This window comes from Pelobates fuscus, chromosome 3 (assembly GCF_036172605.1).
Source record: "Pelobates fuscus isolate aPelFus1 chromosome 3, aPelFus1.pri, whole genome shotgun sequence".
Lineage (NCBI taxonomy): Eukaryota > Metazoa > Chordata > Amphibia > Anura > Pelobatidae > Pelobates > Pelobates fuscus.
Window position 1 is genome coordinate 7390545 of NC_086319.1, and position 18147 is coordinate 7408691.

Sequence of the window (18147 nt, forward strand, 5' to 3'; positions counted from 1 at the left end):
TGTATTTGTTTCAGTTGTTTTGCTATTGGGGGCAGTCACAGTATTGTGATATTTAAGAATAGGCAAGTAATCGCAACCTGTAACTAAACAGGATCAGATTTTCCTGTTAAATCAGCATATAAGAACCAAATCATAAACACAGCCAAATAAGATCTATACCCAGTCAGCCATATAGGCAAGAGGCCTGCCCCTTCTACCCGTATCGGGATAAAACACCTGATGGCAAGGACTGATCTGCATTCTCTTACAGGTTGATCAAAACCGCTTATCTTAATGCCCTATTACTAGAATTCATTTTTGGCTTCAGAATTTGTAAACCATTCCAACTGCTTCACACCAGCTTCTAGCAGACACTAACATTACAAAATAATACTGTTTGCCACAAAGCATGCACAACAAGGAGAGTGTTTGAGAGCTGTTCCATAATATTTAATGGAGGGATAGTGCAAAGCCAAAATGTTGGATCAGATTAATCAGATAGAAATAAGGCAGTGTGAGATAAAACCCCAGAACTTTCATAGCTGTGCTGGGGGGTAAAATAATCGAACACAGGAGAAGCTCGGAGAACTTACCTCTCATGCCAACACAAGCTGAGTATAAAGAAAACACGGCTATAGGAGTGCGGGAGGAATGCATGAAAAGCACTAAATGGTCTGCAATTTACAGACAAGCAGCTTCTTATTTCAGGTCTCACATGGGGCCACAAAACGCCACTGAGGATTCAATAAAGCATGTGTACACTGCACATTAAGGTAAAGTAATTCAAGTATAAATAAAGGGTAAAGCGTGTCCAGCAAGGTGCAGAGAATACGCTAGTCTGTGGCAGAAGCAAAGCTCAGTGTACTACGGGTTTCATGGAAGTTAGCAGACGAGAGCCAGAAATGGGTAGATCGATGCATGCTCGGGGTTTGTGATTTAACACACAGAAAACGATGGCAGCTCAGTGAAATGCAGACAGAAAGAAATGGCCCTACGTGTAACCTACATCAAACACGGGCCATGATAAAACAGTTCTTGGTTTCAGCCACAGGTTGGGGAGCATTAAATATCACAAAGTTTGCCTTTCTGTTAAGTGTTATTTCAGATTTAAAATGGTTTCTAGAATGCTTTGTTTTGCAGAAGACTGATTTATTGGTTGAAATATCAGATGGTATTTAAATGGAACCGAGCAATTCTCTGTGTATCCCGTTCATGCATTTTACAACCAGATTTGAATGCAAGTTTAATTTTAATTAAAAATCTAACTTTATTTATACAGTTAAAAAAAGATACCAAGCACCAAAACCACTTTAAAGCGTGGAAACAAACATCCTCCCTTAAAAATGACAAAAGCCAAGAGACTCATCTTATCTAAAGACAGTAAGGAACTCCAACGAATAGATTATTTCTTACATTATGCTGTTCCTTCTAGCATTGTTAGAATATGTTCTAGCTTTTACACGTCATAAGTTACCTCCTCCTACAAAACAATACAGTAATATTATTTAAGCGTGCCTCAACAGGAATTCATAGCCAAACTGAAAACACAGCAGACTTCGATAAGATTTCCAATTCAGAGATTTTATTTAAAAATGTTAAATTCACATTGCATTCCTGACATTTCTTACTTCATAGAATAACCCTGTGTGACACTAACACTATGAGATGGGTAAGGCGTAAAAACGGATTGTATTTAATTGGAAGAATCAGTGGTAATTGGGAAATGGAAAATAAACCCCCTGCAGTTATACTATAGCAAGGATAAAGTTAAAAGTACAATCTTATACAAATTCCAGACAGGTGAGAAAAACAGTTAAAAGGGACACACTATAGTCACCAAAACAGCTTTAGGTTAATGAAGCAGTTGTGGTGTATAGAACATGCCCCTGCAGTCTCACTGCTCAATTCTCTGCCATTTAGGAGTTAAATCACTTTGTTTATGCAAACCCTAGGCACACCTCCCTGCATGTGACTTGCACAGTCTTCCTAAACACTTCCTGTAAGGGATAATTTATTGTTTACACTTCCTAAAACAGTCTAAAGTAAGTTATCATTAGGTTGAAAATTAAACCTTTTTTCATGCAGACTGTGTCAGTCCTAGCCAGGAGAGGTGTGGCTAGGGCTGCATAAACAGAAACAACGTACTTTAATGCCTAAATGGCAGAGAATTGAGCAGCGAGACTGGAGGAGCATGGTCTATACACCAACACTGCTTCAGTATGCTAAAGTTTTTGTTGATGCCTAGAGTGTCCTTTAATGCAGTATCTGCATGTAGGATTCAGATAGAAATGTAATCCCCATAGAGAGGTCATTGGGTTAAAATGGGCATTACCTTAATTCACAATCATAGTTTCCCACAAATAGACCTCAAAACAGGCATATAGCCATCCTTAAAGGGACACTTTAGACACTATGAACATTTCATCTCATTAAAGTGGTTATAGTGCCTGAAATCCCCTGGCACTGACCCTCGACTTAGAGCTAAACCATTTTTTGAGCAGTTTAACACTGAATGAGTGTCCCTGGCTTCCATAGCTCCGCACCCACTAGAAGTGTGGGTAAGGCAGATATTACACACTTCCTTCTAGCCATACCAATTCATACCAGCTGTGATAGGCTAAAAGCGCTCAGCTGACACTCTCAGTCAATCCCAGCCATCCATTTCTGCTCAGGTTAATGCTTTCTTATTAGTCCAAACAGCACAGAGGGGGTGACCTTCTGGGGACTCTCATTTAGCATTAAAATATTAAATACAGTTTAACACTGAATGGAAGGATGGCACCAGGTGAAACCAGACACTATAACCACTTCAATGAGATAAAGTTACAGTGCCTACAATGTCCCTTTAAAAGGCCCCAGGAGGAGCATAAAACAGTGAACATTGCAGGATGGATGTAATCCTCATTAGTAGTGAATTTTGAACAACTTTAAAATGAGACACTGTGTTTTCAGACTTTAAATGTGGGCACAACCTCTCTAACAGATTGAGGGAATGTGTCCGGCTGTACTAGTGCTAATTCACAGCGTATAATGGGCAGAATTAGTCCTGAGTGCTGGATAATCCCACTGTCCGTAGAAAAAAGCTCTAGGATAGAACTAAATTGTTCCTCTTCTGACAGGAAGTACAATCCTCAGTAAAAACACACGGACACTGGCTCTTTACAAGCAGTGAAAGTTTTGTGTGACAGAATAGGGGGCATTAAAAGATTTACAGCAGCTGGCCACATCTAAACAATATTTTGCTGAGGTTTCAAGATTAGTCACATGTATTATATAACCAAATTCCTCCCCAGAGCTTGCTGCTATCTGCACGTTATAATCAATGTGTGCCACCGGCAGACAACGGCCCACCAGAGGTAATAGCATGTTAAAGGAACTGGCACATCCCACGCTTTTATATTGAACAAATATTGCGAAGAAATAAAATGAAAGGTAGAAATGCACATCACTGTATTTAAATATATCCTAGAAATGGATGCCTCTATGTTGGCTCCCCGTCAATGTTATAAGCTCCACCTTTTACACCTGTCAATCAATAAGAAAATTTGGAGAGCGATAAATCCATGGTATTTCACATAAAAAAAAAAAAAATCCAAAGTGCATTTCAACTTTAAAGTCAGAGTAGCTGAATTGAAAGCATAACGGACTTTTTAGAAATGTTCCAGTTTGGCAATTTAGACCTTTAAGGAACTCTATAGGCACCCAGAGCACATTATCTCCATGGGAAGTGGCCTGGGTGCTATGTCCACCCACCCTGCTCGTTCTAACCCCGACATTGTGTAGGAAGGCCAATTCTTTCATTTAAATATTTAAATGTCTCTAGAGGCGGTTATAGAGACATCGAATTGGAGCAGTACATGCGCACTAGCCTCCCCAATGCTTTCCTATTAAAATAAAAAAAATAAAAAAAAATAGTATTGGGGCGGGGCCTGACCGCTGAACTGAGCGGTCGCAGGAAAGAACTGCTCCGGCAGTAATAGACAAAACTGCGGTAAATCAGCCACAAACGGCGCTCAACCGACTCCAAAGTGACACTACCGGAGAGGTAAAATCAAGGGGCACATGCAGATGCCAAAGAATCAGCATAACTGACAAAACCTAATGGAGAGAAACCTGCGGCCTGGAAGCATGGGTGTTGTGGAGGAGCCGGCCGCTCCCCCGCAGCCCTCAACGGCTGAAAACGGGTTACTGAACCTTCGTTCCCTCCCTATGGACCAGCGATGGGGTTATCCCGGTCCCGGGAGTGCCCACCAGGATAGCGGATCGGCGACCTCAGACGGAGCCCGCTGACCCCAAAATGGCGGCAAAAGCCACTGGCACACTCAACACGATAACGGGAAATGACATTATAGCACGGCTGAATGCCATATTTGCAGCCTTCTGGAGCAAACTGGAAGAACGCCAAGCCATGACACAAGCCCCAGAAGTGTATGCACTGCCTTTGCCGCACACACGCTCCCGCCACATAGGCACACCTTATAGCAGGAAGCAATCAAGCAAGGGGCGCCATCGCAGGCAACTGCTCCCGCCAGCAGGAAAGCCCACACCAGCTATACCCGCAAGCAAGAACAAGCTGACCTCAACCAAGTCGCTAACCGCACAGCGGACAAGCAGCCACCCACTCAAGCAGCTGCCTCCTATGCCGACGAACGCCTTGCAGGCTCAGCTTACCAGACTGGCCGCAACATGGCGGTGGACCAAAATGAGAGGGTAATGATCCAGGTGAGAAGCCACCGACGACACTCAAGGCGGCAGAGAACCGCGCTTAAGCCACTGACCCAGCGGAGACCAGCACGCAACAGGCACCAGCGAAAGCCTCTGTGGACCTCACAGACCCGACGATACGGTGCTCAAGCTCGCATAGAGAGGACAGCCGGCAGCTACAGGGAACCAGTCCCCACCGATGCAAGAGACATGATGGATGGCTCATGCTACCCTGCAAAAAGGTCTGGACTGTGCCTGACAGCTAAGGGCATAGGCTGAGCAAGATGGGTACAAGGGGACACTAAATATGCCATAGCAATAGCCCGCTGTTCCCTCTCACACACGGCACTGCAATATAGCTAGCTACTGCATGCGATTTAATACTCGTGCTTTACACTTGTACTTATGTCTCCTGTCCAACCCCATAAACACTTAGCACCCAGTTACTAGTACATCTGGTGGCCTGCTTCCCTTAAGCGCTGACTAAAGGTCATGACTAACCAGCCTGAGCTCCTTCAGGGTCACTCGATTACGGTGAGATGACATTCCTCCCTGAGTTACCTGACATGGCCCTAGACACATAGACCTATTCCCTGCTCCTATTTTATGAGCGTGTAATACTACTAAACTCCACAGGTCTTATCTAAGACACTCTTACTAACCTAACCAGTGAAAAGCTTATATAGTCACGCACGCTAGGACCTACACCACACTAAGTTTGCTCTTCTTAAATTTAAAAAATGTGCACTGTTTTATCCATGCCATGCAACTGTTTTTTCTATGTTTATGGAAACTCTGGCATAAGCCGTTGTGGCATTGCTGGCGTAAATGTAATCTTGTTTTCTCTATGCATGACAAAATAAAGAATAAAAAAAAACATAGTATTGGCTGAGACCATGAATCTTGATCTCAGTTAAGGAGGCGGGACGTCAGAGAGAGAGAGAGAGTGTGGAGAGCGGCTCTGAGGGAGAAAAGACCTTTTTTCCTACCTACAGGTGGGTGCTTGGGACATAAATGGCTACCAGGGCACTAAGTGTTAGGAATACACATTTGTATTCCTAGTGCTATAGTGTTCCTTTAAATTTGAAATGCACTTTGAATCCACCTTGAATTTTGTTTCTAAAAAGAGGTGCAAAAATGTAGAAGTCAATGGAATGTGCCTGCTAATTTCCATGGTGATTGCTCCACTTTTAAAAATACAGACTTTGATAAGTCAGTTTCTCCTATTGAATGCAATGTAAGCTGTATCAGGACCGGAGTTTAACTGCATTGTGATGATATTTGCTAAATCTTTAACACAAATTTAAAGAAACAACACACACTCACAGTCAAGACACCTTCCACACTACCACAGTTTCCTTCCAGTTTCCTGTAGGCATCGAACACTAGCTGATCCAAAAAATGGATCTTAATAAATAACGAACTCCCAAGTGAAGAAGGGTTCCCTATCTAAATGCCTATCCATGTTCAAAGAAATAAACCCCCACAAATTCCACAGGCAGTTTAGGGGTTTTCTCAAATCTCCAGATATTACTGCTGAATGTGCAAATGTTACTTCAGAGCAAGTCAGTGTCTGCTAATAAATAACTCACTACATTTAGGAATCAAGATCCCCCCCTTCCTGCCCTCCCCCCCCTTCCTGCCCTCCCCCCCCCCTGCCGTTATATAAAAAATAAAATGTTTCCCAAAGAGCTCATAGCATTGCAACAGGTGTGGGGCGAGAGAAAAGTGAGGTATGGCCTCTCCTATTACAACACAGCAGGTGGCGGACCCTTTGCCTGGGTGTAGGTAAAGTAAGAGAGTATGGAAGCCATGGATTGACAAACCTCCTAGGTGGTGTCTTATGCTCATGTTTTTACACTTCCCAATAAATCTACATGAGAAGTCTTTGCAAACCAGGAAGCATCAGGACCAGTTGTCTGACTGACAGCCGAGGGGGGAAGTTCTAAAAGTGAAAATTGTTCTTGAAATCTGTACTTTTCGTGAAATGAAAAAAAACAAAAACAAAAAAAAAACACGGACACTTCACGCATAAAGCAACGGAGCAAATTAAACTGGTTTATGTATTTGGAGAGTTCATTTGATTTCAAGCTGTTGAGTGGGTTAAAAAAACAAAAAACAATGATTCTCTGGAGCAACTAATTAACGGAAACCTGTGCTCCCTTACGCCATGTTTGTCCAGTCCCCACTATCCACTCACACTCAAATACGAGAGGCAGAGTGTGGGCAACCGGTCCCGTGGCATGATCGTGCTGATGCTGTGAAGAAGACGTCCAGGCAGACTAGAGTGGTTTACTATATTGGCATTAGGAAACATTATCAGACAATATGGTGCGAGCACAGCATCTACACTATCCTCACACAGTCCCACATTATACCAGTTACATATACTAACACGAAAGGTGTGTACTATAGCGTTAATCCAACCGTAGAGATAGAAAATGTGCTGTCACCAAGAGTGTACCTCACTCACTCAATAATAGGTAATATAGAAACAAAAAATAGCAGATATGGCTAAACAAGCAATATACGCTATATAAAAGGGATAGCACATAAAAAATGAGGATACAACCTTATGATAGGGTGGGATCTTGTATCAAATCTAAAACATAAATATAATAATATGGTGAAGTATGAATGGACAAAAACACAAGTATCCAGGAGGTAGAGAACTTACAACAGGTATAGTCGTTCTGCGTTTATCTCCCTTAAAGGGTATAGGTAGCGGTTCGCTGTACAGCATACACGTGGAATTCCTCCAAATGTTAAGTCCTCAAAATAGGCAAAAACAAGAGAGATACATAGAATAGTACTGTATAAAAATATCTGTACTTCAGTGTAACAATCAGTGTAATAAATTTTTGATATTTTTATACAGTACTATTCTATGTATCTCTCTTGTTTTTGCCTATTTTGAGGACTTAACATTTGGAGGAATTCCACGTGTATGCTGTACAGCGAACCGCTACCTATACCCTTTAAGGGAGATAAACGCAGAACGACTATACCTGTTGTAAGTTCTCTACCTCCTGGATACTTGTGTTTTTGTCCATTCATACTTCACCATATTATTATATTTATGTTTTAGATTTGATACAAGATCCCACCCTATCATAAGGTTGTATCCTCATTTTTTATGTGCTATCCCTTTTATATAGCGTATATTGCTTGTTTAGCCATATCTGCTATTTTTTGTTTCTATATTACATATACTAACACGAATGGGCTATGCATTTAAAGGGCATGATGGTGTAAGTCTTAAAGGATCACTAAGAATCGGCAGTGCCCGAATTATGCAGAGGTTACCTGAGTATGTGCAATGTAAACATTTTATTTTTAGGGATATAGGCAAACATTGTGGTTTGGTTCCAGCGGCTGCACTGGGATTCACAGCGCAAACCTTCCACACTAAATTCTTCACTGAGCTGCCATTATTTTTACCGTCATATAAATGTATTTTATGTAAACACTATTAAAATACCTGAATTGTAACTATTCCAGTCTAGCAGTTTGTAAGATCTTGTGTTACCCATTATCCCGACAAAGGCTGAGTTTAAAACAGCAAATTAGTAGGTCAGTTACAGAAGCAGAAACGTCAGAAGTACAGAGACGAGCACAGTTTACACAGAGAACTAGAAAGACACAGACAGCACAGTTAATAAAAGTTTGGAATTGAAGGATTTAGAAAAACTTGCTAGAGTCATGGCCAAAAGTATTATTTTGCAAATGAAACATTTAAAGTTAAATCCGTGCTATTAAATAAATTATTTTCCCACTGTGTCAGAATTTACTTTATTCATCTCTTCTTAAGGTTCAAAGGGCATCTGTTCATGACCTACAGGGTAAAGAAAAGCTCTTTGACGAACACATCCTGCCGATTTGCCAAGAGCATGCAGTGATGGAAACACTGGGACCCTCAGTTTGCTCCCATTTTTCTTAAATATTTGTGAAAGTATATTATAAAATGTCCATCAAAGAGCTTTTCTGAAGCGTTAGAATCAACAATAATTATGTTCGAGCAGCTGGTTGAAAAGACACCGGTCCAACCTCGCAAGGAATAAGATTCAATCTGTGCATTGCGCAGCCACGTTACTGGCAAAATGCATATTGAAAGTGATTGCATTACACAGATTTTACAGGCCACTGGCACCACGAATACAGAGATTGCTTTTCACTGCGCATTGTGTAACCCTGTCATTCAAACTGTTTGTGCTGAAAGCCAAACAAGTAAAACATCCGAGTCAAAATGAACAGAAAGGCAGGAAAAGGGAAGGAAAAGGGAAGGAAAGAAGGAAGCATTCATAAAACAGCACATTTCCACCCATCTTTGTTAACAGATTTTACACCACCATATCTAAAAAATAAAAATAAATAAAAGATTCACCCAGTTGAAATTTTCACAATTAGAGAAGGGACAAAATGTTAATATTTATGCTACAGGAATACAATATGCAACGAGTAACAGAACTAAAATAAGAGTAGTGGCAACCATTACTAAAAGACCCCTAATATACAGCACTCACAACCCTCAGAGACACACCCACACATACATATAACCACACACCTCACACCACACACAGACCCCTTTATTACACACAAACACACCACTCTCAGCCCTCAGAGACCCTTATACACACCTCAACCCTTTACTTTACTGAGAGGGTAGTGGATGCATGGAATAGCCTTCCAGATGAAGTGGTAGAGGTTAACACAGTAAAGGAGTTTAAGCATGCGTGGGATAGGCATAAGGCTATCCTAACTATAAGATAAGGCCAGGGACTAATGAAAGTATTTAGAAAACTGGGCAGACTAGATGGGCCTAATGGTTCTTATCTGCCGTCTCATTCTATGTTTCTAACCCTCGGAGACCCCCGTATATACAGCACTCACAACCCTCAGAGAACTCTAATATACAGCACTCGCAACCCTCAGAGACCCATACACACAGCACTCTCAACCCTCAGAGACCTCTATATACAGCTCCATCCATCTCCAAAGATCCCTACATAAAGCAGTCACAAGTACAAACTACTCAAGGGATCCTTTTATACTGTAAATATAGAATACTTTCAGAGACCCTTACAGTCAACACTCCCAACCCCTTATACAGTATTCCTAAAGCCAGAAACCTTCAGAGATACCTTACACAGAATACTCCTTAACCCCTTAAGGACACATGACATGTGTGACATGTCATGATTCCCTTTTATTCCAGAAGTTTGGTCCTAAAGGGGTTAAACACAGAGAACGTTAACATACTCTGAGATTGGCTATCCATCTACATACGACTCTCAGAATCAAGACTGAAAAGGCTTTGTTAAATCATTCATGAATAAACTTTCTTCATTAACAGACAAGGAGGTTTGATGAAACTAGAACGAGGTTACAAAGAGTGAGCATCCACACGTTCAGCGAGGCGATTATATCCCTCTGCAATGAAAACAGGAGCATGGCTGGCATTAGCTTAAGACCAAATCACAGCAAAACGGAACGTTTACCGTCTCACACCAATTTCCTTTTGCTAAAATGAAACGGTTTGCAAAAAACACTATGTGATAAAAAAAACTAATAAAACAGACATACACACCGGGATTGTGAATGCGATCCAGGAGTTTCACAGAGCGAGCGCTAACAACACCACCAACATGTACAAGGAATCCTGGCGGAAATGCAGTTAGTGTGAAAAAGGGGAACTCCTGGAAAGATATTGCAAGTGGCAAATTAATCATCAAAAAAGAACACAATGATAACCATCATAACTTAAACAATAGAAAGACACGATAAGCTAACTGTTCACAGAATTGGGAATAAATCCTGACTTTTTCCAACATTACCCCATGCCAATGTAAAGGGAATGGTGCTGTCACCTCACCAGTAATGTCTAACAGCACAGGTTGCACGGCATCAAAAAAAACTAGCCCTAACAATTGGAAAACAATGAGAGGGGACAGCGGCAAGGGTTAATTGGAGGAAATCAGCATAAGATTTAATATTTGATTGGACAGAGGTGACAGAGACCTAACAAGTGGTAAAAGTACAAGAGGGCTGTGCTTTCTAATTTAAAGGGACTCTTCCGTGCCAGGAAACTGCAGGATCCCGAAGTGCCCCCCTCCCTCCCGCAGCCCATCCCTTGTCGCTTCCCCTTCAGCTACTTACCTGAATTATTCAATGCATTCCTATGGGGAAAATCTGACGTTGAGGTCAGTGAGGACGTCCAGCATCAGATAGAATCAGATTGGATTCTGGAAGCCCTCTAGTGGCTGTCTATTAGACTTGGAGCGGCAATGTAAACATTGCAGTTCTCTGGAACATGTTTTACATTGCAGCACTAAGTGCAATAGAGGCACAGCACTCAGACCACTTCAATTAGCTGAAGTCGTCTGGGTGCCTGGAGTGTCCCTTTAATGACAGCATCAGGAAATTGTAGTTTTTACAGAAAGTTGCAGATTTATGAAATAAGCAGATATCAAAGTGGCTGGAGACTGAGAAGATGTCTAGTAGACGCTTACCCTCTGCTCCAACGCAGTCTGTGTCTGCTGCCTGAGGAGGGCTTTAAATGCACCTCCATCTCTCCCAGCGCTGCCACTTCCCATTCCTGTAGAGAATCGTTACAGAAACACACTTAGTACAATAACGGATTCTACACACTTAATGAATGGCCATTTAACATGAAAAGATATCATTTCAGGGATCATGCAAAGACCACAGTGCTCCAGAGAAAGAGTGATGGTGTGTTAAAGTAGATCACAGCACAGTCTGTGAGACTTGCTTCCCATCACACCCAGAAAAGCCTGTATTTCTACTTGAATGAGAGAATAAATAGTTGTGGCGCACTCAGACTACAAAAAAAATATAAGAAACAAAGAAGGCTACTAAAATGCCTAACTCAGTATAAATATGGGGATTTGGTTCCACCATATGGCCATATGTTGTTAAGCACACCCACTACTTTCAAAGTACCCCATTATTGGTGGGTCCTACACTAATTTATTTGCCCCCCACATTTTAGTGTAGGACCCACCAATAATGGGGTACTTTGTGTTAAATTGTTTTTATTACGTTCTCTTATGTTAAACATTCACAAAGCATATATGAATACTTTCGTGGCATCATTGCCTACGCAGAGGCTCTGTTCGTATATCTCAGGTACTTGGGGATGTGCCTACGCAGAGGCTCTGTTTGGTATGGCAAAACATAATCAGAAGGAAACCGCCTACGCAGAGGCTCTGTTCGTATATCCCAAGAACTTGGAAATGCGCCTACGCAGAGGCTCTGCTTGTTATGGTAAAATATCATCAAGAGAAAAACGCCTATGTAGATGCTCTGCTTATATAACAAAGGTAACTAACATTTCGCCTACGTCGAGGCTAACTTATTGCAATACTTCTCAGTTTGTATCTTTGTGTGTGCTATCTGCGAATCGGTGTGGTTGTTTGTGGCCTTGACCCACGTCTGCTTGTACTGTGGTCGGTTCTTATGTGTTGAAGTGTGTGTTCTCGGTGTTTGGGGTTCTCTGTTTGGTGGGTATACGATCATGGGGTCTCCTTCTGAAGTTGTGTAATACATTAGGTTCTATCTCTTTCGAGAGTCCCTGGTGGGTGGCATGTATCCGTCCTGGGTGTCTGTCTCGACTGGGTCGATAAACGGTGTGGGTTATGCTGGCCGTGTGTGGGTGTTTGTGCCTTTGTGTGTCACGGTGTATTGTGTGGTCGATTTGGCGTCGGTCAGTGTCTCGTCTCGTTATATTTTAGGGTCGTGTCAAGGTCTGTAGCTGGGCTGTGTATGGCTGGTCTGTTACGTGGCTCTCTTTGTGGGTGCCGTGCCCAAGTCTCTCGTGGGTGTATGGGCTGTTTAGTAGGTGTATGTGTGGTCCTGTGGTCGTCTTCAGGGTTTGGGTGTATGTGTCTCGGTTTCAGTGGCCTGTGGGTCGTCTGTGAGCGGTGCGCGTCTGCTCGGTTCAGTGATCTGGTCTACCGAGGTGTAGTCAGGGTAATGCCGTGGTGTGTCTGGGTTATATTAAGTGGTCGTGTGTCTGTTCGGGTGGGGGGGGGAGGGGTTCCGTGGGGTAGGGAAGGGTGATGCCCCCCATCGCCGCCCCAGAGCTGCCCTCCCCGGGGCCACATTCGGGGGACCTCTGGGCCTCCATTGCACTCTTCGCGTCTCTGCTTACGGTTCTGCAAGATGTGGTAGAAAGTCGTCTGAGTTAATGTGGCGTAGCCAGTAGAACCAACGGTTTGTGTAGTTCTCCCTCTGTTTCGGGGTAGTTGCCTTCACGTCCTCGTATTTTCTTATGTCCTCCACTTCCTCTACCCATCTTCTTATGGGTGGCGTGTTTGTCTGTTTCCAAAACGTGGGGATCGTGGCCTTGGCCGCGTTAAGGAGTCTCGGGATGACCGATCTGGTGTTAGCTGGCGTCGGTATGGTAGTATGATGGAGGAGGAAGGCGGTTGGTGTCCGCGGTAGGGTCTCGTCTGTTATGTCCCGTATCGCTTTGCGTATCGCTTCCCAGAAGGGCCGAATACGGGCGCATTCCCACCAGTTATGGGTAAATGTGCCCGTCTCTGTTTCGCATCGCCAGCATGTGTCTGGGATCTGGTTGTCCCTAGCGTGGAGGCTCGATGGGGTGATGTACCACCTGGTCAGGATTTTGTATGAATTCTCCTGTAGTCTCGCCGAGCCCGGTGTTTTCTGTACGTGGGTGATGATTTTGTCCCAGTCTGCGTCAGTTAGGGACTCGTTGATGTCTTCCTCCCAGCGTCTGATGCATGGTGGTGCCAGAATATATCTGTTTACTACGATGGCTGAATAGATTTGGGATACGGCCCGGGTCGGTTCCTGGTCCTGCGTGCATAACGTTTCAAACTGCGTCAGCTCCCGTTGTAGGCAGGGTCTTTGTGGGATTGATTTAATGTATTGCACGATCTGCGCCCGTGCTAGGGTATGCGTGAATGTGAGTGGTTGGTCCGGGAACTGCGAATGGTCGACTGAGTACGTCTTTAATACGCAGGGTTGGGATGTGTTTGGTCAGGCTGGGTAGCTGGCTCTGGTCTCCGGCCGGGAAATCCGGGTTACCTGTCAGTGGGAGTAGCGGACCTGGGTCCGTTGTCAAGTAGTGTTTCGTGCCGTGTCTGTGCCAGACCTGCATAGTCGCCGTTACGAATGGGTTCTGTATTCGCATGTGGCGGTACGCGGTTTTCGTAATCCATGGCAAGGCACGCAGGTTGCAGTTGGTTATTTCTGATTCCAGTTGGGCCCATAGTTTCGTGCTTCCCTCCGATGTCCAGCTCAAGAGCCTGTTAAGGTGTGTCGCCTGATAATATTTTCCGAAATCGGGGAGTGCCAGTCCCCCTCGGAGTTTGGGCAGTGTCAGTTGAGAATGAGCTATGCGCGGGGACCTGCCCTTCCATACAAACCTGCGGACCTCCGATTTCAGGGTCGAGAAGAAGGAATCCGGGGCCAATATTGGCACCGTCTGGAATATGAAAAGAAGCTTAGGCAGAAGTGTCATCTTGACTGCGTTCACCCTTCCTAGCCAAGAGATATAGTGTGTGTTCCACGTTTGTAGTTCCTCAACCGCCTTCTTGAGGATGGGGACATAGTTATGGGCATATAGGTCTGCCGGGTTTGGTGTTAGCCAGACTCCCAGGTATCGCATGTGCTGGTTGCACCAGCGATATGGGTACTTTCGCTGGAGTGTCTGCCTGAGAGCGTGATGTATTGACAGTCCTAGGATTTCCGACTTCGTTGAGTTGATTTGGAGATTCGAAACTCTGCCGTATGTTTCAAATTCCGACTGGATGGCTTGTAGGGTCTGATCTGGGGTTGTGACTATAAATAGGAGGTCGTCTGCGTATGCTAGGGTCTTGTGGTGGGTCCGTCCTATAGTTATCCCTCGTATGCTGTCATTCTGTCGTATTCTGTTCAGGAAGGGTTCCAATGTCAGTGCGAAGAGCAGGGGTGATAGCGGGCAGCCCTGCCTTGTTCCGTTGTGGATCTGGAATGGGTCCGTTAGTGCTCCGTTGATCCGAATGCGGGCGGTCGGGCGCGTGTATAATGCCTTTACCCAGGAGAGGTAGTGTGGTCCCACGCTTTTTCTGCGTCCGTGGATAGGAGGAGCGTTGGAGTCTTCAGTGTTCTGGCGTGTGCTATGATGTTCAGGGCTCTGATGGTGTTGTCCCTCACCTCTCTCCCTGGGATGAATCCCGTTTGATCCGGGTGGATTGTTGATGGAAGTAGGGGGGCAAGGCGTGCCGCCAGGACGCTTGCTAGGAGTTTAAGGTCCGTGTTTAATACGGAGATCGGGCGGTAGCTTGGGCATAGCGTAGGGTCTTTCCCCTCCTTAGGTAGAAGGGTGATGTTCGCGGCTGTGAACTGGGCCGTTGGCGCAGCTCCTTCTAGAATGGAGTTGAGGGCTGCTTGCAGTTTCGGGAGGAGGTCCGTGGAGAAGGTCTTATAGTAGATGAGGGGGAAGCCATCGGGTCCCGGTGCCTTGCCTGTTTTTGCTCTTTTGAGAGCGTGTGTCAGTTCTTCTGTCGTGATGAGCATTTCCAGGTTCTCCTGGTCTGCGTTTTCCAATCTGGGTCTGTTTGCGGTGTCCAGGTATCGCCGAATCTCATCGCGTTTTTGGTGGTGTGATTCCCCTGGTGCGTCTTGGCGCAGGTGGTATAGTCCTTGGTAGTAAGAGAGGAACGCGGATGAGATCTGGTCCGGGAGGTGCAGGTGCTGTTGTTGCGGGCCTTTGATTTTTGGGATATATAGCTGGGTCCTGCGTTGTTTTAGGAGGTTCGCTAGTAGTCTCCCACACTTGTTCCCGTGTTCGAATATTACATGCTTGAAGTGTTGGTAGGAGCGCTGTATCGAGCGGTTCAGGTGCGAGGAGAGCTGGTCCCTTTTGTTGACCAGGTCTCTGTAGACCTCTGCGTTCAGTGTGCGTTTGTGGGTGGCTTCCAGGGTTGCAATCTCCCTGCTGAGGGTTATCATGGCCTGTTTTGCTTCCCTCTTACGAGTGGAGCACGCTGTTATCAGCTGGCCTCGGATCACTGCTTTGTGGGCCTCCCAACACATCAGGGGCGTCGTCTCCCCCCGCTCGTTGTCCGTGAAATAGTCTTGTATGGATTGTCTGGTCTTGTCAACTAGTAGCGCATCAGAGAGGATCGATTCATTCAGTCTCCAGGAGGTTTGCCTCGGCCTGTACAGGGGTGATCGTATTTTTATACGGATAGGGCAGTGGTCCGACCATGTCATGGGCAATATTTCCGCCTCCTTGAGCAAAGTGAGGTCTCGGTGGGGTATTAGGAAATAGTCCAATCTCGAGTATGAGGAGTGGGTCGCGGAATAAAAAGTGTAGTCGCGGGATGCGGGGTGAAGCGCCCGCCAGCAGTCTGTGAGTTGATGGTAGTGGATGGTGTGCAGCGTGTTGGCGTGTCTGTTATCCGGTGTAGATCCCTGTTTGGTTGTCGAATCTTGTCCGGGGTGCAGCGCCAGGTTTAGATCACCACCGATGATCAAGGTGCCTTCCGCGAAGTTCATTAGTGTGTTTAGTGTATTGCGTAGGAATTGGTGTTGCTTCGAGTTTGGGGAATAGAGGCTGGCGAAGGTGTAGGCCTGGTCTAGTATGGTGCCTTTCGTGAAGACATATCTGCCCTGTTTGCATCTGAGCGTGGCTCGTTCAATATATGGGATCTGGCTAGTAATGGGGTACTTTGAAAGTAGTGGGTGGGCTTAAAAACATATGGCCATATGGTGGAACCAAATCCCCATATTTATACTGAGTTAGGCATTTTAGTAGCCTTCTTTGTTCTCTTTGTAGTCTGAGTGCGCCTCAACTATTTATTCTCTCATTCATGAAGTTTTGGTCACAGTGGAAGCACCTTTCATACAAAATTCAGGTCTCGGGAGTGCCACCTATCCTTTCTCTGTTTGTATTTCTACTTGAGACCAAAATAGCCAAAATGGAAATATTATCCAAGTCAGCTACACTTCCAGATTAGCTACTTTGGCCTAAAATTTGAATTTCACTTTGATTTCTCATGTTCGTGAATACGCCTGTGCTCTCGTCTGCAGTTTTAGTTAAGTAATGCTTAAAGGAACACTATAGTCACCTAAATTACTTTAGCTAAATAAAGCAGTTTTAGTGTATAGATCATTCCCCTGCAATTTCACTGCTCAATTCACTGTCATTTAGGAGTTAAATCACTTTGTTTCTGTTTATGCAGCCCATGCCACACCTCCCCTGGCTATGATTGACAGATCCTGCATGAAAAAAAAAAAACTGGTTTCACTTTCAAACAGATGTAATTTACCTTAAATAATTGTATCTCAATCTCTAAATTGAACTTTAATCACATACAGGAGGCTCTTGCATGGTCTAGCAAGCTATTAACATAGCAGGGGATAAGAAAATCTTAATTAAACAGAACTTCCAATAAAGAAAGCCTAAATAGGGCTCTGTTTACAGGAAGTGTTTATGGAAGGCTGTGCAAGTCACATGCAGGGAGGTGTGACTAGGGTTCATAAACAAAGGGATTTAACTCCTAAATGGCAGAGGATTGAGCAGTGAGGCTGCAGGGGCATGTTCTATACACCAAAACTGCTTCATTAAGCTAAAGTTGTTCAGGTGACTATAGTGTCCCTTTAACAATCTATTAATTGGACTGCATGGATTTCTACATACAGGCCATCCTATCATTAACATGCCAGGATGAAGGAAGGGTCTCTAGGAGCAGACAGAGGAATAGAGTGGATAAATGGTGATGGTGGGGGCAAGTTACTTTAGGATCTGTGTTTTATTCTGTGACAGTATTTTCATATGCCCATGCTATGGAATTTGCTGGCGCTATACAAATAATAAAATAATATGCCCACGCGGATAGCAAGCAACTGGTCTACAATAGTGCATCAGGTAAGGACCCCCACTAGCTTTTCCTAAAACTACCTGGACTTATTACTAAGCACATCAGTGGTGATTGGATAAGGAAACATCATGCGCTTAGTTTCTCTATAGTCCGATTTCAACGTGTTTAGTAAAAGTCTGATGCAAACACTTTGACCAACAGGACTACACAGTACTAATGAGGCAGACACACAAAATGAGAAAACAAAATGGTTAATGAGACCCAAATAACCCCATAACTACGGAAGCGTGCATTTCACTCTGCACTACAAAAATAAAGAATAAACCCATAACAGAACCCAGACTGCCAGCAATATAATACATGTAGCCTGTCATGTACTGACCTACAAGCCCCTAGCTAACGTGTGAAATATCTCTAAACAGAGATCCAAACCCCTAGCCTATCCAATGCACAGAATGCCTATAACCCCTAGCCAATGCACAGAATGCCTATAACCCCTAGCCAATGCACAGAATGCCTATAACCCCCTAGCCAGTGTACTGAATGCCTATAACCCCCTAGCCAGTGTACTGAATGCCTATAACCCCCTAGCCAGTGTACTGAATGCCTA

At 44.3% G+C, this 18147-nt stretch overlaps 1 protein-coding gene across 10 annotated transcripts in view; it reads right to left on the minus strand.

Annotated features, from left to right (window-relative positions):
• Positions 1-18147, minus strand: part of C2CD5 (C2 calcium dependent domain containing 5) — an 85552-nt gene that overhangs the window by 28117 nt on the left and 39288 nt on the right. For 9 of the 10 annotated variants that reach the window (XM_063446668.1, XM_063446667.1, XM_063446665.1 and 6 more), the window contains 2 exons: positions 11193-11278; positions 10271-10379 (listed from right to left, as the gene is read on the minus strand). In XM_063446668.1, coding sequence (XP_063302738.1) covers positions 10271-10379; positions 11193-11278 — 195 coding nt within the window. Of the gene's footprint in view, positions 1-8164; positions 8231-10270; positions 10380-11192; positions 11279-18147 lie in introns of all 10 variants that reach the window. The other variant, XM_063446670.1, reaches the window with a different exon arrangement.